Source organism: Lepidochelys kempii, chromosome 11 (assembly GCF_965140285.1).
Source record: "Lepidochelys kempii isolate rLepKem1 chromosome 11, rLepKem1.hap1, whole genome shotgun sequence".
Classification (NCBI taxonomy): domain Eukaryota; kingdom Metazoa; phylum Chordata; order Testudines; family Cheloniidae; genus Lepidochelys; species Lepidochelys kempii.
In genome coordinates this window covers 13,548,977-13,575,902 of record NC_136390.1, presented here as the reverse complement: position 1 = coordinate 13,575,902, position 26,926 = coordinate 13,548,977, and the positions used below count along the sequence as shown (strand labels likewise).

The 26,926-nt window shown below is 44.3% G+C and overlaps 2 protein-coding genes across 4 annotated transcripts in view; one reads left to right on the top strand and one right to left on the bottom strand.

The window, feature by feature from the left end:
- The window catches only part of PARP9 (poly(ADP-ribose) polymerase family member 9), a 33,340-nt gene extending 23,509 nt beyond the window's left edge, over positions 1–9,831 (bottom strand). The window contains exons 1-2 of one of the 3 annotated variants that reach the window (XM_073305202.1): positions 9,791–9,831; positions 1,906–1,945 (exon numbers count right to left, since the gene is read on the bottom strand). The gene's annotated coding sequence lies outside the window, so the exon portion shown is untranslated. Of the gene's footprint in view, positions 1–1,905; positions 1,946–8,553; positions 8,672–9,510; positions 9,551–9,790 lie in introns of those variants that run through there. The other 2 variants (XM_073305204.1, XM_073305203.1) reach the window with 2 other exon arrangements.
- Positions 9,832–9,885: 54 nt separating this feature from the next.
- DTX3L (deltex E3 ubiquitin ligase 3L) lies at positions 9,886–25,491 on the top strand. The gene is made up of 5 exons (XM_073305206.2): positions 9,886–10,107; positions 11,355–11,590; positions 12,644–14,191; positions 16,003–16,220; positions 24,952–25,491. Exons 1-5 carry the CDS (start codon positions 9,927–9,929, stop codon positions 25,019–25,021), a joined length of 2,253 nt encoding a protein of 750 aa, XP_073161307.1. The 5' UTR covers positions 9,886–9,926; the 3' UTR covers positions 25,022–25,491.
- Positions 25,492–26,926: the final 1,435 nt, after the last annotated feature.

Genomic DNA, 26,926 nt, shown 5'->3' with positions numbered 1-26,926 from the left:
TCCCCATAACGAGTGGCACTGGTGGTGATACTGGGAAACTGGAGTGTCTAAGGGAATTCCTTGTGTGACTTATGGTTAGCCAGTGGGGTAAAACCAAAGTCTTCTCTGTTTGGCTGGTTTGGTTTGCCTTGGTATGCACAGAAACCCAAGCCTTGGGCTGTAACTGCCCTGCTTTAAGCAATTTGTCCTGAATTGGCACTCTCAGTTGGGTCCCACCAGAACCAGCATCGTTACATCATGTATGTCACATAGCCACAGTATATCACCTGTAGCAAAAAGAAAAATAAATCTCCATCAACCAGAAACAACCATAGATAAATTTGTGATAAGAACCAGATTACAAAACGAGATAATTGATGAAAAAAATTGCCTGGTTTGTTTATGCAACAAACTCTCCTTTCCATATGACTGAGAACCCACACTTCATTAACATGGTTCAGCCATTAAGACTAGGACAAAGTCCACCCAACAGAGCAGATGTCGCAGGCAAACTGCTGGATAAAGTGTGTGAAAGAGAAATTGAGCAGTGTGCAAAAGGTCTAGAGGGTTAAAATTGTTAACCTGAGTCTTGATGGGTGGAGCAAAATCCTGTTGTATGTGCTTGTGTGCCAACAGAAGAAGGGAACTGATACATCAGGAAATGCACTCACAGCAGAATGCTTACAAGAAGTAGCAGTAAAAGCTATAACAAACTATGAAAAAAAATGCAAATGTCTAGTACAAAGCTTGGTCACAGACAATGCTGAAAACGTATCCAAGGTGAGAAGAAATTATTTACAAGAGAGTCCCAAACTAATAACATACGGTTGCAGTGCTCATTTGATGCACCTCCTAGCCAAAGACTTCAGTGGTCCAGAAATAAAGGCTAATGTTGAAATTGCAAAACAACCACTTTTCAGCAGCTGCTCTGAAAAAAGTGGGAGGAACCAAGCTAACTCTCCCACAAGACGTGCGATGGAACTCAGTAGTGGACTGTTTTCAGCACTATATCAAGAACTGGCTTAATCTGATGACAGTTTGTGAACAAAATTGTGAAAAAACAGATGGCACTGTCACAGCCAAAGTTCCCAACATTAGGATTAAGAGAAAAGTTGAACACATGCTGAGTACCCTGAAGCCCATTTCTGTAGCCTTGAACAAAATGCAGGGAACTAGCTGTTTTATTGCAGACGCTGTTGAAACTTGGAAGGAACTGAGCGAGATCTTAAAAAGAGAAATATGCAATGACAGAGTTAAATTACAAGCATTACAGAATCGAATGGGACAAGCACTATCTCCAGCTCATTTTCTTGCAAATATTCTCGATACTCGGTATCAGGGTCAAACCTTAACTGCTGAAGAAGAGGAGTTGGCGATGACATGGACATCCAGCAATCATCCCTCCATAATGCCAACTATAATAAACTTCAGAACTAAGGGTGAACCATTCAAGAAATATATGTTTGCTGATGATGTTTTAAAGAAAGTCACACCAGTGAACTTGGATTCAGAGACTGTTGAAGTGATAATCTCACTTTTATCAGCAGTAGCTTCTTCTGCTGGTGTAGAAAGAATATTTTCTTACTTTGGACTAATTCATTCCAAATTGAGAAATTGTTTGGGACCTGAAAAAGCAGGAAAACTTGTTTTTCCTTTTCCAGATTATGAACAAACAGGAAAATGAAGGTGAAGACGACTGAGTTAGCTGCAGAAGCCAATATTTTAAGTTTCTCATGTTGACCTGGCTGACATAGTCTATTTAATTTTTTTTTAATATTTCATTTAACTATTTTAGTTAAAAACAATTTTAACAAATTTTAAATCATGATTTAAATCAAATCCACCCTGGCTGAAGTGAAATTTCAGTTCAAAAAAGAAGGGTATAAATTCAAGTCTGCTCTGTAACATGAAAAGAAAGAAGCCTACCTGAATCGTAATCTTCCTCACAGGTCACTGGATTGGACGTCTGTGAAATAATACAAAAAGTAAGGGGAAAAAATTAAACATATTATATTACAGATACATATAAATATACACTCTAGTGAGCATGTGCAAACTAAGATTTTTCAAAGGTTTATAATTTAGCCAAATGTGGACAGATTTTCACAAGGATGGCAAAAGGACAGAAGGCCACTTTCCTGCCAAATTTCAAGTCCTTGTTCCAAGCCCTAGGAGAGCTACAGCTTTTCAAAGAAAAGGTCACCTAAATTTTCTTAACATTACAACAATAATCTTCTTAACATTCAATACATTAAAAGGCAATGTATTTTTCCCTAGCCTTGTTCTTGGAAATGGCTCAACATTTTGGCTGAAATTTTCCAAACAAAAAACAAAAATCAGCCTGTGACAGACATCCATCATGGAAAATTTCTGCCTGAATGGTTAAAGATTGGCAAAGTTACAAGCAAATGAAACCACAGTCTTATAATGGGAAATGTCAAACAAATTTAATAATAAGCTGTGCTACCAGCTCCGCCTATAATATAAACACATTCCTAAATAATTAATAACGCTGATATACAGTGGAACTTCTACAAACCACTGTTCAAAAACGTTTATGTGAACCGATTCCTGTTATTCAACCTATGATCAAACTGATGTGCACACACACACAAATGTTTCATTAAAAATCATGGAGCATTTATTTTGGGGAAAGGAGAAATAAAAACTTCAATATATATTTATACTACACTACTTACACATTTAATTTAACACAATACTGAAAGACTCTGCCCCCTTCACATTAGCTGGGTTGAATCTTGCAAGGCCAAACCACCCAGTGCAATTTTATTGACTTCCTACACATCACCAGGGAAATACTGAGGGGACAAAATAATCCCTGCTACAACTCCACTGAGGTCAATACGATTCCACTGGGGTGAATCTGGCCCTGCAAGATTCATCCCAGCACATTCCCTGGCCATGTTGGTTATTTTTCCCACATGGAGCATGTTTCAGTTTGGGGTAGGTAGCTTCCTGAAGTGGATAACATAACCAAGAGAAGTTAATTTGATGTTCTGATCATTTGTTTATGTTTTCTCCCTGTCCCTCCTCAGGAGTAATCCCTCCAATATCCTTACTCCCTTAAATACCCTGACTCTGGCACCCTTGCCCCCCAATATTTCTTTGACTCTCCTTTCTTCCTGGTCACTTACCAGCATCTTCATCATGTTCCCCATCTTCAAGCCCCTTCTCCTCCCCAACCCCACTGAGCCCTCTCCTCCCCTCCAGCTCCAGCACCCACGGTCTAACTGCCTTTCCCAACAGACTTTTCCTAACTCCCCTGGAACCCTCCAGGCAGGTTGCCATGGTGCCCCCAGATGACTGTCAACAGGAGTCTCAGCCTGCAGGCTCAGCATCTTATTTTGACAGGTTTCAGAGTAGCGGCCATATTAGTCTGTATCCGCAAAAAGACAAGGAGGACTTGTGGAGTCCTTGTGGCACCTTAGAGACTAACACATTTATTTGAGCATAAGTTTTCGTGAGCTACAGCTCACTTCATCGGATGCATTCAGTGGAAAATACAGTGGGGAGATTTTATATGCACAGAGAACATGAAACAATGGGTGTTACCATACACACTGTAACGAAAGTGATCAGGTAAGGTGAGCTATTACCAGCAGGAGAGAAAAAAAACCTTTTGTAGTGATAATCAAGGTGGGCCATTTCCAGCAGTTGACAAGAGCGTCTGAGGAACAGTGGGGGGGAGGGGGGGTGGAATAAACAAGGGGAAATCGTTTTACTTTGTGTAATGACATATCCACTCCCAGTCTCTATTCAAGCCTAAGTTAATTGTATCCAGTTTGCAAATGAATTCCAATTCAACAGTTTCTTGCTGGAGTCTGGATTTGAAGTTTTTTTGTTGAAGAATTGCCACTTTTAGGTCTGTAATCGAGTGACCAAAGAGACTGAAGTGTTTTCCGACAACAAAACAACTAACCCAGGAACCTATCCTTGCAACAAAGCCCGTTGCCAACTGTGTCCACATATCTATTCAGGGGACACCATCACGGGGCCTAATCACATCAGCCATACTATCAGAGGCTCATTCACCTGCATATCTACCAATGTGATATATGCCATCATGTGCCAGCAATGCCCCTCTGCCATGTACATTGGCCAAACCAGACAGTCTCTATGTAAAAGGATAAATGGACACAAATCAGATGTCAGGAATTATAACATTCAAAAACCAGTCAGAGAACACTTCAATCTCTCTGGTCACTCGATTACAAACCTAAAAGTTGCAATTCTTCAACAAAAAAACTGCAAAAACAGACTCCAACAAGAGACTGCTGAATTGGAATTAATTTGCAAACTGGACACCATTACTTTAGGCTTGAATAAAGACTGGGAGTGGACAGGTCATTACACAAAGTAAAACTATTTCCCCATGTTTATTTTCCCCTCTACTGTTCCTCACACGTTCTTGTCAACTGCTGGAAATGGCCCACCTTGATTATCACTACAAAAGGTTTTTTCTCCCCCGCTCTCCTGCTGGTAATAGCTCACCTTACCTGATCACTCTCATTACAGTGTGTATGGTAACACCCACTGTTTCATGTTCTCTGTGTATATAAATCTCCCCACTGTATTTTCCACTGCATGCATCCGATGAAGTGAGCTGTAGCTCATGAAAGCTTATGCTCAAATAAATGTGTTAGTCTCTAAGGTGCCACAAGTACTCCTTTTCTTTTTGCGGATACAGACTAACACGGCTGCTACTCTGAAACCTGTAAGCAATCAAGGAACCGACTGAGATAACTGCTATAGAACTCTTCGCATTCATGCCCAGGTGAGATTTTTATACTTCTGCTACATGAAGAGTTTAGCAAGTCAAAGGCCATCATGTGCAGGTTTCAGAACTCCTTATCCTACAAAGTATATTGAGCAGGGAATCAGCATCACAGGACAGTAAAGTGTTAAATTAGCACATCCATTACGAATGTCTGTGCTAGTTAAAAGTCTGAGGCTTGATCCTTATCATGTCCTTGTTTCTCCTGACAATTTATATAGTAACATAAATCTGGGTTTAACCACCTGCTATCATTACAATGACTGAGGTAGATTAAAACTAAAACATTGCCCATTTGGAGTCATAGGACTCAGCTGCTGCCTATTGTAATGCAGTGAGTGAGACAGTAGGGGAGGAGGAAGGACAAGTGATATGGTGCCCTGTACTAGCTAGGATGTGTAAGCAGCTACCAGCAAAAAGAAAAGGAGTACTTGTGGCACCTTAGAGACTAACCAATTTATTTGAGCATGAGCTTTCGTGAGCTACAGCTCACTTCATCGGATGCATGCCGTGGAAACTGCAGCAGACTTTATATATACACACAGAGAATATGAAAAAATACCTCCTCCCACCCCACTGTCCAGCTGGTAATAGCTTATCTAAAGTGATCATCAGGTGGGCCATTTCCAGCACAAATCCAGGTTTTCTCACCCTCCACCCCCCCACACAAATTCACTCTCCTGCTGGTGATAGCCCATCCAAAGTGACAACTCTTTACACAATGTGCATGATAATAAAGTTGGGCCATTTCCTGCACAAATCCAGGTTCTCTCACCCCTTCACCCCCCTCCCAAAAACCACACACACAAACTCACTATCCTGCTGGTAATAGCTCATCCAAAGTGACCATTCTCCCTACAATGTGCATAATTAAGGTGGGCCATTTCCAGCACAAATCCAGGTTTTCTCACATCCCCCCCACCCCCATACACACACAAACTCACTCTCCTGCTGCTACCAGCAGTTTCACAAGTTCTCATTGAACTCAAGTGCTAGAGCGTTCTGTTTTTGGAGCTGAAGTCTAGCTTTAGCAATATCAATAACTTATGCCAACTGTTCATTTTCTGAAGACCAAATGTCTTCATCTAGATGAGCCACAATTTGATGGGGTTCTGATCCAAATCCAGATGTTACTCTAGGCCCTAATTTCTTTCTTTAGAAAACCCCCCACTATTTATTTAATAAGTTTTAACAAGTTTACAAATTCTTGCCATGTAAACATCAGCAATAAAACAATCATTACAACAGTTTGCTTTTGTTTAAAGAGATATACAGTAATATATAAACATCATATCTTTCTATTTCACAGGGTGCTACCATATTACACAGTGAGCATCACTGCTGTACTTATGTCATTTCTAATGATTTTATTAAATTGAGTAAAATCTCTATCTGCACATATTTAACAGACCAGGTATGTCTATCAAATGCTAATGTTAAAAAAAAAATGGACAGGTGGGTTGAGCTTTTTGCAAGTGAATGTATTTTGTCCGAGTACTGAATAAAAGGTGACTAAATATGTAAGTATCTATCTATCTATCCTCTGTGTATTTTGTTGGGTACAGAATTGGTGTGTTAATTTTTCCATCAACACAGTTTCCCATATTTTTGAACCTTTCCTCAATGGTTGGGCTATTTTATTTTTTTCCAATGAGAGGCTGCTAATAGCCAAGCAGCTACTAGCAGGTGAGAGATTAATTCTTCATTTACTTTTGTGTGACCATTTCCACTACGAAGCCCCAGGAGGATTACCAAAGGATCATTTGGTAATAAGTATCCAATAATTTGTGATATTTGATTATGAACTGCAGCCCAATACTCCCTAATGACTAGACATTTCCACCATATAGGCAAAAAATCTCCTCTTTCACCACAATTTCTCCAACATTTATCCCTATTCAGTCTATATGTTTATTTTTAACCTGACTGGTGTGAGGTACCACTGGAACACTGAGGATGCTAGTCCTCTTTTCCAGATCAAACCCGATTTCTCTGGGGTAACTTGTCTATCCAGTGCCTTTTCCCAGAGGGCCTCATATGGACAACTTTCTATTAGGAAAGCTGTCTGCACAGGTTGATATAAATTAGTTATTTTTTTGTTTCCTAATTGACCACTTTATTAAGGTTAGCTTTCTGTTTAAAACACATTTTCTAGAAAGATAAGAAACATAGTGCCTGACTTGAAAGTACTGGTACCAGGGAAGAGTGGACCAATAAAAATGAGTTTTGATCTCTAAAACAGAAAAGTTTCTTTACTGAATAGTTATTCCTTGTCCTCTGTGCAAAAGGCTCCATAGCAGGTGCAAAAAGTAAAGGAGACAATGGACATCACTGCCTAATCCCTTAGTTTAATTCAAAAAGGGGAGATTTAATCCCATTAATCCGCACCACTGCTTTTGGGCTGATGTAAAGAGCAGTTATGCATTTAAGGAACTGGTGGCCAAAGTCCACATGTGACAGGACTTGAAATAGGAAGTTCCTCTCTATTCTGCCAAAGGCACCTAGTGATAACAAGAGAAATTGATTTTTTTGATCTGGCATTATGAATGATTCCAAGTACTCTCTGAAAATTGTCTGACATTTGTCTATCCTTAATTAATCCAGTTTGATCTGGATTTATATAAGCTAAGAGCATAAACTGCAATCAGCTAGTTAGTATTTTTGCTAAAATCTTAATTTCACAATACAGCAGAGGGCCTAAAGGAACTGCACAAGGTAAGGTCTTTTCCTTCTTTAGGGGAAAACTTTCACAGTAGCTTCTTTCATAAGTTGTAGAAGTTCCTCCCCTAACAACAAGTCTTGGAATTCCTCTCTCAAAGGACCCACTAATAACTCCTTAAATACCTTGTAAAATTCAGCTAAAAAGCCATCAGGTCCTGGAGTTTTACCACTTTTCATACTTGCTACTGCCTCTAGGATGTCTTCTTCTGTTATTTCTTAAATGGATTTTTCTCATCTTTGGTAAACCTGCTACTTCCAGATATTTTTGAATAACTTCAAAGCTTGGAGTATCTCAAGTTTAGAGATTTTTATAATAAGCAGCAAAAACAGCACATATTTCATTCAGGTGTGTAACTAGCTTTTGCTGATTTTTCTTAATTGATGGAATAATATGTTGCTCTTGAATTCCTCTAAGCTTTCATGCTAATAGCCTATCATTTTTATTTCATTTTTCATAAAACATCTGCTTTGCATACCTAAAGGCTTTTTCAATGGGATTTGTCATCATCATATTCAATTTCCTGCTAATATTAGTTAATTTTTTTTCTTCTGAGCCTGTATTTTTATGACTATCTTGTAACCTTTTTAGCTTCTGTTCTGATTCTGTTTTTTCTTGAGCTCTTTCATTCTTTAGTTGAGAAACTGCTAATCAACCAACCCCTAAATACTGCTTTAACTGCCTCCAGGAGCCCATATCATTTAATTGGAAATGTTGAACAATGTCCTCTTTAATTTCTGCAACCCATCTTTGCCCTTTTGGAAATGCAAAGCATGCAGGGGGGTGAGGTGTAGAGTCAAACTTCTGCTAAATGGAAACTTCTGCAATTTGGTCTCTAAAACTGCATTAAGGCTATGTTATTCTGTCCCCCTGCTGGTCTTCTCCGGACCCTAATTTCAGTACTAGACAAAATCAAAACCCCAGGTCCAAATGCTTCTAAATCTTGGAAAACTTTGTTTCTAAAAGCGAAACACAAATGCTGTGTAGCTCATTAACAACAAAAGCACAATCAGCTACCATCACCGATGTAAGTAAGGCACAATATCAAATCTCCTCTCACTTAAATCAGTTGTGTATCAGTGGAGTGACTCTTGATTTTCACAGGTGTAAGAAGAGAATCAGGTCATCAGATCATGGAGGCCATCAAGGAATACCTCAGGGCCAGGTTCATAGAAGCCCTTGAGGGGATATTAAATACAGGCAGTGTTGCTGATGTGCTAGCACACCAGGAGCAGTTATGCAACTGCACACAGTAGCATAGGCGCATCTGCACAGTGAGATACATGCGGTCATATTTACCCAAATGATTTCAAGTATGTTCAGAAAAATGCATCTGCGACCATTTCAGTAAATGCATCTACACACATTCAAGGCCCTGATCCCACAAGGAGTTCTTCATGAGCAGAACTCTGCACAACTGACTTCACTGGGGATCCACACAGATGCAAAAGTATTCCCCCACAAAGCTCACTGCAGGATTTGGGCCCAAAACTAGTGTTGCCCATCTTCCAGGATTGGCTTGGAGTCTCCAAGACTAAAAGATTAATCTTTAATTAAAGATTATGTCATGTGATGAGACGTCCAGGAATACATCCAACCAAAATTGGCAACCCTAGCCCAAACATGTAAAATATACCAACACGAAAATATCGGGAACGCCACACTTTAAAATCTCAGATGCATGGGTGATATATTAATTTATCTTAAAATAGTAAAACATTTCAATGCAAAATAATACTTGAATGCAATGTTATGGGTGAGAATTTAAATATATACAACTCAGAAAAGTGTCAGATGGTTCCCAGGTCAACCATAACTCAGCCTCAGTGCAAGCAGATAACAACGAAGCCAGACGACAGGAAGACAATGCTCACTGTTGATGCCGCAAGCGACCACCACCCACTGGCTGTAAGAACCCTAGCCGGGGCAGCAGTCTCTCTCACGTCAATCAGTTAATGGCGTCACTCTGATTTACACGGCGCATTACCGAGATCAAAATCAGGGACCACAAACCCACACCTATGTGCCCATTCAGCTCCTGGGGCCAAACTCTGCTTGCTCCCTTGTCGTCAGGACTGCAGCGGGGTAGATCAGCACCGAATGTGGCGCTCCCTGCACGCCCAAGGCGTTGCTGGCAGCGGCCAGTTGGCTACCCCGAAGGAAGCACCGCCCGGGCGCAAACAATGCGCCCTACCGCAGCCCCGGGGCCCGCGCCTCAGCAGCGCCCGGGGGGGCCCTAGCGCGCCCGCCCCGCCCCGCCCCGCCACACGCGCCGCGGGACGGGGTGGCCCCGGTACCTGGCAGGCGGGCCGGGCCGGGCCGGGCCGTGGCGCGGGCTGTGGAGTTTCTGCTGTTTGCGACCGACGCTGGGAATCGAAAGCGAAAGTGAGTCGCCGCCGCCGCGCGAGTCGCCAGCGGCAGGCCCCGCGCGCTATGGCCGCCCTCCCGGCCCCGCTCCTGGTGCGGGTCTCTCCCGCGGCCCGGCCCGGCGACAAGCTGCGGCTCAAGCTGGAGAGCTACTTCCAGTCCGCCAAGCGCTCCGGGGGAGGCGAGTGCGAGGTGGAGCGGGGCCCCGAGCCGGGCGCCTACCTGGTGTGCTTCCGCTCGGAGAAAGGTGAGGGGGGTGCGCGGCGCGGCCCGGCCCGGCCCGGCCCGGCGCCGGGTGCTGGCTGGTGCCCTCGGCGCCTCGCTGAGGGGAGGGCATGGCCCACTCCACTCTGGCTTCTCGAGGGGGGCGGGGGCGACAGGCTGGGGGGGGGCGCCCTTTAGCTCAACAGCATGTCAGTGCATGCCAGCCCCAAAGGGGGTTGGGGGGGGGGTGCCAGCCATGCCCTGGGGGGGGTGGTCCACAGGGTGTGCCCGCCGTGCCCTCTGTGTCTGTGTGTGCAAGCCGGGTGTGTCCCAGGCCTGTGAGGGGTGCAGCCTGGGAGAGCTAGCCATGCCCTAGAGGTGGGAGAACGCGGGGTGTGCCATCCATGCCCCCAGTGATGCAGAGTGCCAGTCCTGTCCCTCAGCGGCATGGCATGGCAGCAGCCCACCAGTTGTGCCACAGCGATCGTGTGCGCCCATAGTGCAGTGTGACAGCATGCCAACTGTGTCACTCGGCATGGCAGCAGGCTGGGCCCCTTGAAACATTTTGCAAGCTGCTACTCAGCAGGGGCAATGGATGGCATATCAGCTATGACATTCAGCAGGGTGGTGATGTGCCAGCCGTAGCCACCTGTGCTATACTTGCTAATGCCCCTAGGCAGCACCCCAGCTGTGAACCTCTCTAGGTCCGTGGCATGCTAGCTCTGCCAAGTGCTGGCTGTACTACGTGTAGAGCAAACTTTGAGTAATGTAAAACTCCCATAACTGCTCCTATGTTACCCACATCTTGGTCCTTGGTGTAGGGACATGGTCAGGGAGAAGAGAACATGGATGGGAACCTTAGTAGCCATTGACAACCAGCATAGTTCTCTTTGAGATGCACACATGAAAAGTGCTATACAGTATAACAGTTAGATGGTGGGCCCTAATTTGTGCCATGGCCTAGGCCAGCACCTAAGGACCCCGGCACTGGGGCAGTACAAAAGAGGCTTGAACACATTTTGTTTCAAACCTTAAAATTCACAGTATATACAGTATGTGTGCATTCCTTGGGGGTTGTTTTTCCCTCTTCCTTTCCCCTTGTGTAATCATTCATAGGGGTGCAGAGTGGGTGTAAAACCATACCAGATCAGAATGTTAGGCTTTTACACATGTGAAAATGACTACACTGGGGCAAAGCAATGAAGAATCTGACTGTTTAGTGTTCATTGATACACCAGAATAAGTAGAGGATCCCTTCTCCTCCTCCAATTTATTCCCACCTCACAATAGATAAGAACTGTGTGAAATCACGTGAAGACCATGCCCTAGAAATTGATGGCAAAAGTCTGAAGATATTTATCCAGGCAGATTCAGAGATAGAGGATCATGGAGAAAGCCAGCCTACAATACAATCCTCGGGCCAATCTAGCACCTCAGGCTTTTCACAACTTCAGAAGAAATCTGATAAGAAACAGCTTGGTGAAAAACATGATGCCAGTTCATCTTCTAGAGCATTTACTGAAAAGGTATGTTTAATATAGAAAAATAACTCACCCCGCTCTCACATTCTCATGACTTACAGATGTACAGCTCTGCTGCCATACACCAGTTGGAGAGAAAGAGCTCATTTCACCTTCTAGCCAGAACAGAAGAGTTGGAAATTGTTACTGTGCATTAGATTTATAAACTTCATGGTCAGCAACCACTGAGACATGTCCATACTCCTAATTAACATATAGGCATACAGTATGGCATGGTGACTTGTAATGCAGTGGTAGGGATTTGCAGTCATAATTATGTTTGTGGCATGTGTACGTCCTCTGAAATTGAGGGACATTTATATTTTTCAGAACCAATTTGTATGCCTGGCTGCTACTGAGGCACGTACAGGAACCCTTTCAAAGGAACTAGTAAATACAATCAGATATTCTATTCCATATAGGTTCTTACACTGCTCTTGTCATCGTAGAATCTGAGCACATTCCAGTATACAATAAGTGTCAAGCACATCTATGACAAGTGGTTCATTCTCTCATCTAATGTAGTCCTTTGTTTTGGTGGGGTTTTGGGTTGTTTCTTTGTTTTTGAATGTCTGTACTGCTCTGTCTGTTTTTGGTAGGGAAGGCAGGTCAAAGAAGTGCGCCTTGCACTTGGCGTCATGAGGTTTGTGATGGTCCTTAGTTCCTGTGGGATAAGGAATAATACGTACCAGCAAAGTAGATCATGAGTTGCTTTTTATGTTGTGCTAATGTGTACTGGGTCTCAATTTAAGAGAGCTGTGGATGGCCTCTACATTCCCATCTTCTAATGGGAACTGGAGTGGGGCAGTTTTTCCACAGATTTCATTGGGAGCAAGATTGGTTCTCATGCATGTGTACATAGGGATACTAATGGCAGTATATCAGTATACATGAGTTCAAAGAAGACTATATGCAAGAGTGTTTATATATAGTAAGAACAAAATAATCTTGGCAAACTGAGAACTAGTGTAGAAAGATTTTTTAATTAAATATTTGAAAGAACAAGCTGACAATTTTAGGAAAACTGCTAATGATCTCTGCTTGTTCTTTCATTTTCAGATTTTTCTCCACGTGTCTGCAACCTTGAATACCGACTTGTTCACTAAACAGGAAAGACAACAAGTGACCATTCTGTGGCCAAACTTAAAAATAGAAAAAAATTCTAGTGACCACAGCATCGAGAAAGTGACAGGAGACTATGCAGATATTGAAAAAGTGTATCACTATTTTGATGAACTCCTTATAAAAAATGACCAACACACTGATTTTTCACACTTTGAAAGAAAGAATGATTTGGAAGATATGAATGAGAATGGTTTGGATGAAGTGAACAATATTGAAGTTCCGTCAGCTCTCTATGAATACTTTAACCATGTCTATGAAGAACAAATTAAAGAATTACAGCAACGTTTCAACGTAAAGATAAAAAGCAAAGAGCATGACAATGGACTCACTTCAGTATACTTCATATCTGTTGGGAGTTCTGGATTAGTAGAGAGAGCTCAGCAGTCTTTTATCACTGATTTTCAAAAAGGAATAGCAGATTTAAAACAAGAAAAAGTTTATTTGACAAACAGTTCCCAGTTAAATGAAACACTACAGAAATTAAATACCAGGTATAGGAATCTTCTTGCCAAAAATGAAGGAAGTACAGTAATACTGCGTGGTCCAGCACATGAGATTTTGGCTGCGAAAAAATTTCTTGATGAAAAAAGTATGAACAGCCCACTTGAAAAACCTGTGAAAATAACATCTGAAGCTTACACATATAGGAATGGAATTGAAGTTGATTCTGTTAGGCTTAAACTCTTGGAAACAATATTAAATAAAGAAATTGAACTGATAAATCAAACATTTGATACCATAATAGAAAACAAGGGCTCTCCACAGAACCAGAGAGCATGCATCATATTTAAACCCAAGAACAAAGATTCAGATATGTCTGCACATGCTTATGAAAGCTTCATTAGTGCATTTCAGAAGGCCTCAGCAATGATAACTGAAAAAGACCTCTGCTTGAAACTTTCAGGTGATCAGAAAAAACAGCTGAATAAACACTTTAATAAACTACAACTGGAAAACCCAGGTATAATACTTAAGAAAAAGGAGGAGAAACTCAGTTTAAAAGGTTTACCAGATCTTCTGCATGCTGCTGAAAAGCACATCAGGAGCTTTCTTTACATTGAAGGCCCTGTAAAGATTAAAGAAGGGACAGCTCTTCCTTATGGTACCAGCTGGAGAGGTGCTACAGGAACTTCCCAGGATGCAAATGATGATAGGAAAATGAATAGAGTTCCTCCCAAAAAACAACCTAGTCCAAAGTTAGCAGGAGGAGAGGAAGACAAAGATGAGTGTGCCATTTGCATGGATAAAATCTATCAAAAAGAAGTACTGCAAAAGTGCAAACATGAATTTTGCAAAGCATGCATCCAAGAGGCAATGACGTATAAACCTGCCTGTCCTGTCTGTAATACATTCTATGGACTCATACAAGGAAATCAGCCAGAAGGAACAATGTCTTTCTCAAAGCTTCCTTATCCAGTCACTGGCTATCCTCAGTGTGGGACTATTAAGATTGACTATCATATGCCAGGTGGGGTTCAAACGGTAAGTATATTTGAAAGTGTGTGAAAGGTGTTTGTTAACAAAACCGAAATCGAAGATAGAATCCAATATTTTTCCAATCCTAAAGAGATTTTTTTTTTAATCCAGCAGATATTTATTCCAATATTTTTGTTAGGCTCTGGTACTCTGAATATACATTACAAATCCCAGTTTTCCAAATAGGATCTCATATCACATCATATAATATGATGATATTTCTCTATGGACTTCTATTAATATGCAGTACTAACACCCAATGCTGGATCAGAGCTACAAGGGAAACACAAAAATATCAAATATTAATCAATACAAATGAAAGATAAAACCAAAATGGAAGCCCTCACTGTTATACGCAATGAGCCTGTTTCTCCTTTCATGTAGGTGTAAATCTGAAATAACTCAATTGAAATCAGTGAAGTGATGCTGGTGTAAAACTGCTGTGAGGGGGGAATCAGGCCCAGCACTTGGCTACAGAAGTGTGTAGTTCATTGTGGGGAGGAAATGATTGTAAGGGCTTTGGATTATGTTATGTGTTTTTACAGCATCTAGCACAATAGGGCCCTGATCAAGACACTTAGGTACTACTGCAGACCAAATAACACTTGCAATGACATCAGTAGAAAAGCAAGGGAGAGGAGGAAGAGAGAGAGCAAGAACATGATATTTAGAAACAACAATGAATGAATTAATTGAGACAAGAAAATGTGAGAAACTGAATGAAGGGGATGGGCAGGGAAGAAAGGAGAGATGAGATGCCCTAACAAGGAACAGTTCTGGTGAGGCTATTGAAAGTGAGGATGAATTTCAGTGATACCTCAGATACACAGGAAACCAGTGAAGAAGTGAAAGAGAAGATGTGTAAATAGAAAGGCAAAGTCAAATTAAGCATGCAATGTGATTTTGAACAGACTGAAGGAGTTGGAGAATGGATTTGGGGAGATGGGAATAAAGAGCATTGCAGAAATTGAGGTGGCAGATTCATTTTCACACATCTGCCAGTATCTATGGTGTATATATAAGGCCCTTTGTTTTGGATATTTACTGATTTTCTCTGAAAAATTCTGGGGTTTTGAAAAAGTCAGTTTTCAGGCATTATCAATTTTTCACCCAAACTTTTCACCCAAACTTTTTGGCTTTTTTGGAACCCATGAATTTTTCAGAGACAGCAGGGAGCTGGGTCCCATCAGCCAAGAATGCCCAACTGCAGCAACAGGCCTACAGGGAGCTGAACATTGCGCCCTATGAGTACTAGCCTCTCTATCAGACGGACACCCTCCTGACTCCAGTCCTTCAGCATGGTCCCTTCCACTTTCTCTAAAGGGTCGGGAGGGAGCTCTGTCTGGCAGGGGAGCCAGTACTCGCAGGGCACAGTCTTCTGCTCCCCTCCTGGCCATCACCCTTCAGCATGGCTCCCTTTGCTCAGTGGGAGAGCAGACCTGGGAAGAGACCTGGGTCCTGGCAGCTGAAGCTGCCTGACCACTGCAGTGACAGACCCATAGGGCGTGGAAGGCTTCCTCAAGTGCTATATCATGAGGTCCCCTGCTGCACCTGTAAGTACTTGGCACTGCTCCAAACCTACCGAATACCAGGATGTAGCGGGCATCGCTCTACCCCTGTGAGTACCAAACATCACCCTCCTGCCTGCTGTCCTTCACTTTTGATTTTTACTGATTTCTCGTCCTGCTGCCCTTCTCCCCATTTTTTTTTTAGTTGTAATAAATACTGATACATTCTCAAGAAATTTTTTTTTAAAGAGCCAAAAATGAAGGGCCTTGGGTTTACAGACCATTTGTGTTGTATTCTTTACAAAACAGAAAAACCATCCAAACCCAGGCAGACAATATTTTGGAACAAGTCGAACAGCATACTTACCTGACAACAAGGAAGGAAGAGAAATTTTGCAGCTGCTTACAAGGGCCTTTGACCAAAGATTGATCTTCACGGTGGGGCAATCACGTACTTCTGGTGCAAATGATACGATCACCTGGAATGATATTCACCATAAAACAAGCATATCTGGGGGACCTGAAATGTGAGTATTTTTAAGTGAATTTAATGCTTGCCAAACATGCTGGATTGACAGGCCTGAACCTTCTTTCTACTAAATAATTTTGGCATTGCTAACACCATTGCAAGTTACTGGCACTTGTGTAAAACATCTTGGGTCACACTCTCGACTGCCTTGCACCTTGTGTTGTCATTTACGACTGTGAAAAGTGGGTTGCTGTAAGAATCCTGATTTGATACATTTTACACTCAGTTTGCACAGGTGTAAATAACTACGCAAGGTGCAAGGCAGTGGAGAAACAGGCCCCTTGTGTCCATGCACAAAACTTCTTTCAGTAATACACAGACATTACCACCACCAAAGCAATTTTACCTACTCTAGGCAAGACTAAGCACCATTACATACTCCACTCAGTCACTTTATTGTTGCAGAGCCGGTGTGGTCAGGGAATGCAAGCACAGTAGATACAACAATGCTGTTATTCCTCCAAATACAATTCTACGTTGCACCGTGTCAGGGTTCCCTCCCCAGTCTGAACTCTGGGGTACAGATGTGGGGACCCTCATGAAAGACCCCCTAAGCTTATATTCTACCAGATTAGGTTAAAAACTTCCCCAAGGCACAAATTCCTTTCCTTGTCCTTGGATGGTATTGCTGTCACCACCAAGTGATTTAAATAAAAATTCAGGGAAGGGTCACTTGGAATCCCTATTCCCCCAAAATATCCCCTCAAGCTCCTTCACCCCCTTTCCTGGGGAGGTTTGAGAATAATATACCAACCAGTTGCCTTTAATGTAAGTACAGACCAGACCCTTTATCTTTAGGACACTAAAATCAATCAGGTTCTTAAAAGAAGATCTTTATTATGAAGAAAAAAGTAAAAGGATCACACCTGCAAAATCAGGATGGAAGGTAACTTTACAGTGTCATAAAAAGATTTAAAACACAGAGGACTCCCCTCTGGACTCAGCTTCACAGTTATAAAAACAGGAATAAAACTACCTCTTAGTATAGGGAAAATTCACAAGCTGAAACAAAAGGTAACCTAATGCATTTCCTTGCCTTACTTACAATTTTTGTAATCTTAGATGGATCATTTCTTGCCTGGTCTCTCTCTCTCTGTCCAGAGAGGGAACAAACAAAGAGAGCACAAACAAAATCTCCCCCGCCCAGATTTGAAAGTATCCTCTTTCCTTATTGGTCCTTTTGGTCAGGTGCCAACCAGGTTATTTGAGCTTCTTAACCCCTTACAGGTAAAGCGATTCAATACAGCTGCAAGGAGGAATTTTATGCTACTCTTTCCTTTATATTTATGATACACCCTTTGTGACACTCACAATTAATGGCACTGGCTCTGTCACCTGTCAAGCCACTCACCTACTAGCTGCATATATGACAAAAGGCACCCAAGTAGCTACTCAACTGATCTCTGCTGGCTGTAAAGTACTCTCCTTTCTTCAGAGCAAGCAAGTCTGAGAGCAGATGTGGTGGTTCTCCACCTGTTTCAGCTTTACCCATCCCCCAAGAACCCACACCCCAACTCCCACTTCAGCACATGTCCCAGATACAGAATGAAAAATACCATATTAACATTCTGTAAAAACATACACATTTGGTACTGTCAAGGTTCCTTCCCCACTCTGAACTCTAGGGTACAGATGTGGGGACCCGCATGAAAGACCCCCTAAGCTTATTCTTACCAGCTTAGGTTAAAAACTTCCCCAAGGTACAAACTTTGCCTTGTCCTTGAACCCTATGCTGCCACCACCAAGTGTGTTAAACAAAGAACAGGGAAAGAGCCCACTTGGAGATGTCTTCCCCCAAAATATCCCCCCAAGCCCTACATCCCCTTTCCTGGGGAAGGCTTGATAAAAATCCTCACCAACTTGCACAGGTGAACACAGACCCAAACCCTGGGATCTTAAGAACAATGAAAAGGCAATCAGGTTCTTAAAAAAAGAATTTTAATTAAAGAAAAGGTAAAAGAATCACCTCTGTAAAATCAGGATGGTAAATACCTTACAGGGTAATCAGATTCAAAACATAGAGAATCCCTCTAGGCAAAACCTTAGGTTACAAAAAGACGCAAAAACAGGAATATACATTCCATTCAGCACAGCTTATTTTACCAGCCATTAAACAAAAGGAAATCTAATGCATTTCTAGCTAGATTACTTACTAACTTTTTACAGGAGTTCTGAGCTGCATTCCTGATCTGTTCCCAGCAAAAGCATCACACAGACAGACAGACCCTTTGTCCCCCACTTTGAAAGTATCTTGTCTCCTCATTGGTCATTTTGGTCAGGTGTTAGCGAGGTTATCTTAGCTTCTTAACCCTTTACAGGTGAAAGGGTTTTGCCTCTGGCCAGGAGGGATTTTATAGCACTATGGACAGAAAGGTGGTTACCCTTCCCTTTATATTTATGACAGGTGCAAAATTAGTTTTTAAATTATTTGTTTGTCCTATGAGGCTCCTCCAAGGGCATAAATAAATACATATATACCAAAACAGAATAATCAGTCAAATTAAAGAGTCAAATTTCAAAATAATTAAATATGTAAATGAATCCAATCTTCTCATCTCCTAGATCAGTGGTTTTCAAACTGCAGGTTGCAACCCAGTACTGGGTCGCAGCGGCTCTGGTCAGCACCGCTGACCGGGCCGTTAAAAGTCCCATTGGCGGTGCTGCCCGGCTAAGGCAGGCTAGTCCCTACGTGTTCTGACACCGCACTGTGCCCTGGAAGCAGCCAGCAGCAGGTCCAGCTCCTAAGGTTGGGGTGAGGGGCCCCACGGGGTTCCGCACGCTGCCCCCACCCTGAGCACTGGGTCCGCACCCCCACTGGCTGGAAACCAGCCAATGGGAGCTGTCGGGGCGGTGCCTGCAGGTGAAAGCCACGCGCCTCCGCCTAGGAGCTGGACCTGCTGCTGGCTGCTTCCGGGATGCAGTGTGGCCTGCAGTGCCAGGACAGGCAGGAAGCCTGTCTTAGCACCCCTGCTGCACTGCTGACCGGGAGCTGCTCAAGGTAAGCCCATGTCCTAATCCCCTTCCCCAGCCCTGAGTGCCCCCCCAAACCTGGAGCCCCTTCCGGCATCCCAAACCTGTCATCCTGGGCCCCACCCCAGAGCCTGCATCCCCAGCTCAGAGCCCTCACCCCAACCATCTGCCACATCCCTGAGCCCCATCCCAGAGCCTGAACCCCAGTTCAGAGCCCTCGCCCCCAACCCTCTGCCACAGCCTTGAGCCTCCTCCCTCCCACCCCCGCAGACCCGGAGCCCCCTCCTGCATCCCTGGCCCCACCCCAGAGCCTGCACCCCAACCCCCTGCCCCATCCCAGAGACCCCTCTCACACCCTGAACTCCTTATTCCCAGCCCCACTCCGCAGCCCTCACCCCAACCCTCTGCCCCAGCCCTGAGCCCCTCCCACACTCCAAACTCCTCATCCCCAGCTCCGTTGGGTCGCAGGCATCAACAATTTTCTTCAACTGGGTCACCAGAAAAAAAGTTTGAAAACCACTGTCCTAGATGATCATTGCAATATGGTCTGGATCTCCAGGCCCAGAGTCAGTCTAGCAGCACTTTGAGAGATCCTAATGACTCTCCACCATTGTATCTGCAAGGGTGAGGGAGTAACAGGGCATAGGCTCTTCCCCTCGTAGTGCATGTGTATGTCTTTGGACAGGCCAGAACTATTAGAAGCATCCATTGGAACAAACCCAAAATGTAAACAGGTGGCCATATACGCTGTAGACCATAGACATTAATGCACCTGCTCTAGGAAGCTGTGCTAGGAACTGTGGGGTAGGTGCAACAATCCCTATATCCTGCACCACTTGCAAGGAGTGCTGCTTGTGGGTGCAGAGCACTGTGTGCACTCAAAACAGGATGGCTGGGGTAGATGCTGTGCTCAGTTGCAGCTTGTACAAGAGAAGTCACTCTGTTGCAAGTTGCAGCAGTTCACTTCTCGTGGACAGAGCTATGAAGACTGTTTTTATCCATAGAAAATGGTACAACATAGATGAGATGTGCAAACATCCCCTCAAATGTATCGCATCTCTGACGAAAAGGTAGTATCTCCTTGGGGTCTTCAGTCTTCGTGTCCTTGGCCTCTTTTCTGAGGTTGCCAACAATAGTTTCAGTTGTCATTGACAGTTTTGGTGGTATGAGTGCTTGTGATTCATGGTCCCTATAGACCTAACCTGAGCCATAGTCATGCCAGTGACATATCAATGAAAAGCTCTTTTATCCTTTTATGAGTCCTTTGAACCATCCAGTCTACTTCATGTTTTTAGTTTTATTCTGAATTATAAACTGGCAGCCATGGAAGTAATTTTTTTCACAGAGTGAGACATCCTTCACTACAAAATGCACAAATCAGCAGTTTTTTTTAAATTACAGCATTAGAGTTTTGTATGTTGTTTAACAAGAAAACAAGTTACTGGAGCTTAGAAATTGTATGTACTATGTAACCCACAGTATTACAATGGTTAGCACTATATTAATGAACTTCTCTACACTATCATGAGAAAATAGTAAACTATATTACTGTATAAACTATCGAGGAGAAAAGATGTTCTTGTGATAAGGGATAAGACTAAAAGAAAGAAGATGTGGGGCCAAACCTGGCTCCCAGTTTGGCCCTTTTGCACCAACCTTGCTGTCACAGGCCATAAAGCAGCCCTACTGGAGCAAGCGAAGTTTCCCCATGCAGTGGGGAATCCCTGGGTGCTGTAGAATCTGGGTAATTGGCCATACCCCACTGCTTTTTGCAACCTAAGGCATATAAGGGCCATGTCAGTGTGAGAGCAGTGCCAGACAAACTCACTAAAAATGAATGAAAGTAATAGTATATCCCTGGCACGGGAAATGAATACAACAGAAATACTGAAATAATTTGTTAGTCTCTAAGGTGCCAAAAGTACTCCTTTTCTTTTTGAAATAATTGAAATGCTTTGATATTGTCCTCAGAGGAACAATAGATAGTCAAGAAGGGTATACATAGCAGACAGTAACTGAATTACATCCTCCTTATGATGAGCTATATAGACCCTACAAGGGAATGGACACTAAAGTGTTAAAAAGGAAGCAGTCATGTCCCCAGCTTCAGCCAATGGGCACCCTAACAACAGCAAGGGTAAAATGCTGCAATCCAGAGAAACAGCCACTGTGAAGGAGCTCCACAGGGTCAGACCAGAGGAAGCTGCTCAGAGAAACCATTTTATTGCCAGAATGGATCAGAGAAGATTACCAGGCAGGTAGCTGCAAGACCCTGAGGTAGGAAGCAACTCAGAGAAGCAGCAGGAGATTTAAACAAAACAAGTTTCTGACTGTATCACCCAGGGGCCCTGGGCTGGGGCCCATAGGAGTCTGGGTCCCCTACCCTACACTGACAGGAGTGAAGACTGCCACGACCTTTGACCAGAAGTAGAAACAATAACAGGAATACTGGACTTTGGCTTTTTGTTCCTGCTCTAATTTACTTTACTTCTGCCCTGTTGAAGAAAGAAGGGAAGAAACCTGTAAAGGGGGATAGAAGAGGCCCTAAGAGGACGGCCAAACTCCTGGAACGATTGATCAAAAGCCCACTAATGCGACCAGTAGAACTTTGGGTCGGGCCAGACTCCTTTTAGTCCTGGAAGGGGGGAAGAGACAAGTAACCCAGCCAGAGGTCAGGAGTTATAGATGAAGACTGACATATATAGGTTCCATCCCTGAACCAACTCAGGGACATTGAGGCAGGGACAACCGCAGTTCTGTGTATTACAGGGCTGAGGTCCTGCCATTGAACACCACCTGCTTTCCTATAGCTTCTAGCCCCTGAGTTCCCTCTCCCCAAACCAACTCCGGGACATTGAGGCAGGGACAACCGCAGTTCTGTGTATTACAGGGCTGAGGTCCTGCCATTGAACACCACCTGCTTTCCCATAGCTTCTAGCCCCTGAGTTCCTTCTCCCCTCCCCAGAAAACATTCAGCTTCCCAGTAAAGGTTTCAAAAAGTTGAATATGAATGGTTAAATATACACACATCAAGTTATAGTTCTGTTTTAAATCATTTGAAAAAAAGGTCAAAGGAATGATATAAACTGGACTGTTAGTATACAACATGCTGTCAAATATTGGCAGTTTTGTAATAAGGTATGTACTTACATGTCAAGATCCTATAATTGAAACGTTTTATTGTAAACCATCTGAAATATTAATAAATAAATATTTGTAAGGCAGGTGGGGCATGTCCCCACCAGTTAGCATAAGAGCCCCACTGCATCACTTAGAGCAGGGGTCAGCAACCTTTCAGAAGGGGTGTGCCGAGTCTTCATTTATTCACTTTAATTTAAGGTTTTGCGTGCCAGTGATACATCTTAACGTTTTTTAGAAGGTCTCTCTCTAGAAGTCTATATATTATATAACTAAACTATTGTCATATGTAAAGTAAACAAGGTTTTCAAAATGTTTAAGAAGCTTCATTTAAAATTAAATTAAAATGCTGATCTTATGGCACCGGCCCGCTCAGCCCGTTGCCAGCCTGGGGTTCCATTCATTGAGGCTGGCAGAAGGCTGAGCAGGGCCTGTGGCCAGGACCCCTGGCAAGGGGCCGTCAGCGGGCTGAGCGGAGCCAGCGGCCAGGACCCCAGACCAGCAGTGGGCTGAGCGGCTCAGCCTGCTGCCACTCAGCCCGCTGCCGGTCTGGGGTTCCTTCCACTGGCTCCTGCCACCCAGGGTCCCAGCTGCCGGCCCTGCTCAGCCCGCTGCTGGTCTGGGATCCTGGCCCTGCCCACATACAGTGGGTACCTACCTTCTCCCTGTTCTAGCCCATTCTCTTCCTCTCTCTCTGCACTGAGCTGAGGGTGGGAGTGCACTGAGCACAGGGCTGGGGGGGAAGGAGCAGGCTGGGGGTTGGGGTGAAGGGTTTGGCCAAGAGCAAGAATGAAGGAGGGGGCTCAGGGTTGGGGCAGGAGGTTTGGGTGTGGAGTGCTTACCTGGGAAGCTCCCATTTGGTCTGAGGGGTGCAGGTAGGAATGGGGGGGGGAGTGCAGGAGCTCCTGTTTGGTGCTCTGGGTGGGGGTGAGAATGTGGGGGTGCAAGAGTCAGGGCACAGGGTGGGGGGGCTGGGTATGTGGGGGGGTGCAGTAGTCAGGGCAGGGGCTGGTGGTGTGTGAGGAGGGTGCAGGAGTCAGGGCATGGGGGGGCTGGGTATGGGGGGGCTGGAATGAAGGCTGGGGTTGGGGGGGTGCAGGGGTCAGGGCAGAGAGCTGGGTGTGTGTGAGGGGGGTGCCAGGGTCAAGGCAGAGCGCTGGGGGAGTGTGAGGAGGGTGGAGGAGTCAAGGCAGAGGGCTGGGGGGGAGCTGAGTATGTGGGGGGGCTGGAGTCAAGACTGGGGTTGTGGGGGGTGCAGGGATCAGGGCAAGAGGGCTAGGTGTGTGTGAGGAGGCTGCAGGGGTCAGGGCAGAGGGTTGGGGGAGTGTGAGGAGGGTGCAGGAGTCAGGGCGGAGGGCTGGGTATGTTGGGGGGGCTGGAGTCAAGGCTGGGGTTGTGGGGGGGGTGCAGGGGTCAGGGCAGAGGGCTGGGTGTGTGTGAGGGGGGTGCAGGGGTCAGGGCACAGTGCTGGGGGTCTGTGAGGAGGGTGCAGGAGTCAGGGCAGAGGGCTGGGAGAGTGTGAGGGGGTGCTGGAGTCAAGGCTGGGGTTGGGGGGGATGCAGGGGTCAGGGCAGAGGGCTGGGGGCATGTGTGGAGGGTGCAGGGGTCAGGGCTGGAGGCGTGTGAAAGGGTCAGGACAGAGGGCTGGGGGTGTGGGCTAGGGTGGTGGAGATGGTCCCAGCCCCCTGCCCAGAGTGGCTCACGGCAGGGGGCTGGAGAGGGTATGCCCTGATTCCACCTCCTTCCCCAAGGCCCCATCCCCACCTCTTCTCTGCCTCCTCCCTGGAGCAGGAGCATGCTGCTTCACTTCTCCCCCTCCCTCACAAAGGCCATCAGCTAAATGGTGGCAGGGAGGGAGAGGAGGAGGGGCAGGACGTTGGAGGAAGAGGCGGGGGAGGGGGGAGTTTCCTGACCTGCAGCAGCAGCTGGCAGGACCAAGCTTCTTCACGGGGGGGCGGAGAACTGCAGGCCGGGGCAGGCAGGATTTTTAATGGCACGCTGCTGCCTGCCGGGGTCCCAGCCTGGGTTCGGCAGCGGGCTGAGTGGGGCCGGTGGCTGGGACCCGGCAGGCAGCAGCGTGCCATTAAAAATCGGCTCGCAGGCTGTCTTTGGCACACGTGCCATAGGTTGCTGACCCCTGACTTAGAGCAACCCTAAGGATGCTGTAATTTGTACCAGGATTCACAGTGGTTCCTGTATGGCCTGAGATCAAAAGAGACGAAAGACACCACTTTTGTAGCCTCATCCCATTAACACCCCCGGGTCTGCCTGAGTACTGTGCCTATTTTGAAACAATTAGGGCCTTATTTTCAGAGTTGCTGAGCGCCCACAGTTGCGATAGACTACAAGTGGAATTGTAGGTACACAGCAGGTCTGAAAATCCAGTTCAAGGTGTCAGTTTGGGCACCCAAAATGAATGGCTGCTTTTGAAAATTTTAGCTTTAACCTTTCTGTGCCTCACTTTTCTCATCTGTAAATTAGGGCCTGTTTGTTTCACAGAGCATTGCAAGACTAATGTTTGTAAAAGTGCTTTAAGAGATTTTAATGGAAGGTGCTGTAGAATTGGGAAATATTGTTTCATTATGTAAATAGCCCAAACAAGTCTTCTCTCTTGTCCCTAGGTTTGGTTATCCTGATCCTAATTATCTGAAACGTGTTCGAGAAGAACTGAAATCAAAAGGAATTGAATAAAGATGTCAACCAACTGCTTTCAAGCTTTATTCACTATAAGATATAGCATTTACTTAATTATATCAGTTGATTACAGGTGCATATATAAAGTTTAGAGGACTTCTTCCAAGAAAAGCACAGTATTTCTGTATTGCCCAAAACTCCCATTGAATCCAGAGGCCTGGCACCTCTGAAAGTCAGGACCTGGTTCCAAGTCTTTGACTACATGTACCACAAGCCTATAGGCATTGCATTTTAAATTGCTTTTAATTTTATTTTGCTTGTAATCACAATGTATCTTCCAGCATGTGGATGAAGTACTCTCTGCTGATATAGATCTGATTGTTGTAGACATTTTACTTTACTGATGATATTTTACATTAACAAAATAATTTTCTTAAATTTATAGTTATAAAACATATGGCTCTGAGTTAGTGCACTTGGTGATTATTAGCTAAGTAGTTTTCACAAAGTAAAAATGTGGTCTCCTTCAGTCGTCTCGTGTTGTCTCTGCAATTCCATGCAGTCTTTACTGCACATACAGATAATATGTAAAAAAGATATTTTACTTTTTTTACAGTGGCATAGGTGTGCATTGTGCTATCCAGCAATATAGAAGAGAGAGAGTTCCTGCCCCCAGGATTTTACAATCTAAGGGGCAGGCAATAGTCAGTGGAATCAATGGGGATAGTCACATGTGAGCTGCAGGATCAGGCCCACCTTTTGATAAACACAGTAAGTTATGACAACATACAAAGGATGGAAGGAATAGGTGAGTGTTACAACAAAATGAGGTTTTGACATAACTGACCACCCCTGCCAAAAAGCCAGAAGAAAGTAGCAGAGATCCCAGAAGATTCTGCAACCTAGATGTCATTGTAAATGAATCACATGCAGTGGCTCACCTCCAAGCAAGTACTTTAGAGTTAATTTATATTGCTGATAAATAAACTCATTTGTGGGGTGGGGGGAAGTGCATTTTCAGTATATGAAAGTATTTTTTTATACAGTACTTGCTGAAAGGCCACTGGGGAAAAATGAGAATAGGTAAACTTGCTTATTTTCACACTGAATCACATATTCACCTATTAAAGGGTGACAATGACCCTTTAAGAAAGAGCCAGGTCAGTGCACCTGTGCCACATCAACTGACCAAATTAGTTTTAAAAGAGGGCACCTGGGCCTGGAGAAGGGCGACTCACAGCTAGGAAGCTGTAGCATTTGGATTGCTAGGCCCCTCTGGGAGGGGAAGCAGTGAGATCCTGAAAGGTAAAAAGAAAAAATTTCCTGGAAGTTATAGCCTGTGGTGAGCTGAGGAACTGTCTTTGTTGTTTTGGCTTAAGTTTGGAAAATAAAACGGCCTAAAAGAGACTCTGGGTGTGGCAGGGGGTCCCTTGGGAGAGAAGGGGAGAAGCCCTGTCTTGTTACACCATCCACAACCCTGTACTGGACATGCACAGGAGGGCAGCGAGGGTGGAGCCTTCACGTAGGTCTCACCAACATTCTCTGTGCACCATATAAGTGCCTGTGATGCAATGCATCAAAAACATTCAACCATAGTGGAGATGGTTTACTTTTCCACTCATCTTACAAAGGCCCAAACCCGCCAAGATATACTACCATGAGTCGTTTCACTGGCGGGGGGTTCTGGTAGTACTGGCAGCTGCCCATTCAAGTCTACACCACAAAATAATTTTAGGTGAAAAGAAAATAAGGGAGATGTGACAAAAATAGATCAGTGGTTAAAAAGTGGAAGCATTGAGAAGAAAAGTATACGATAGAAAAAAATTAAATCAACCAGGACACAAGTGTAGTCAGTAATAAGGAAGCACACTCAATAACAGTCACTGGGGTGAAATGTAAAAATATGGAAGGTGACAAAATTAATGAAAGCACAAAGAAGACCAGGAAGTATGAGGAACTTTA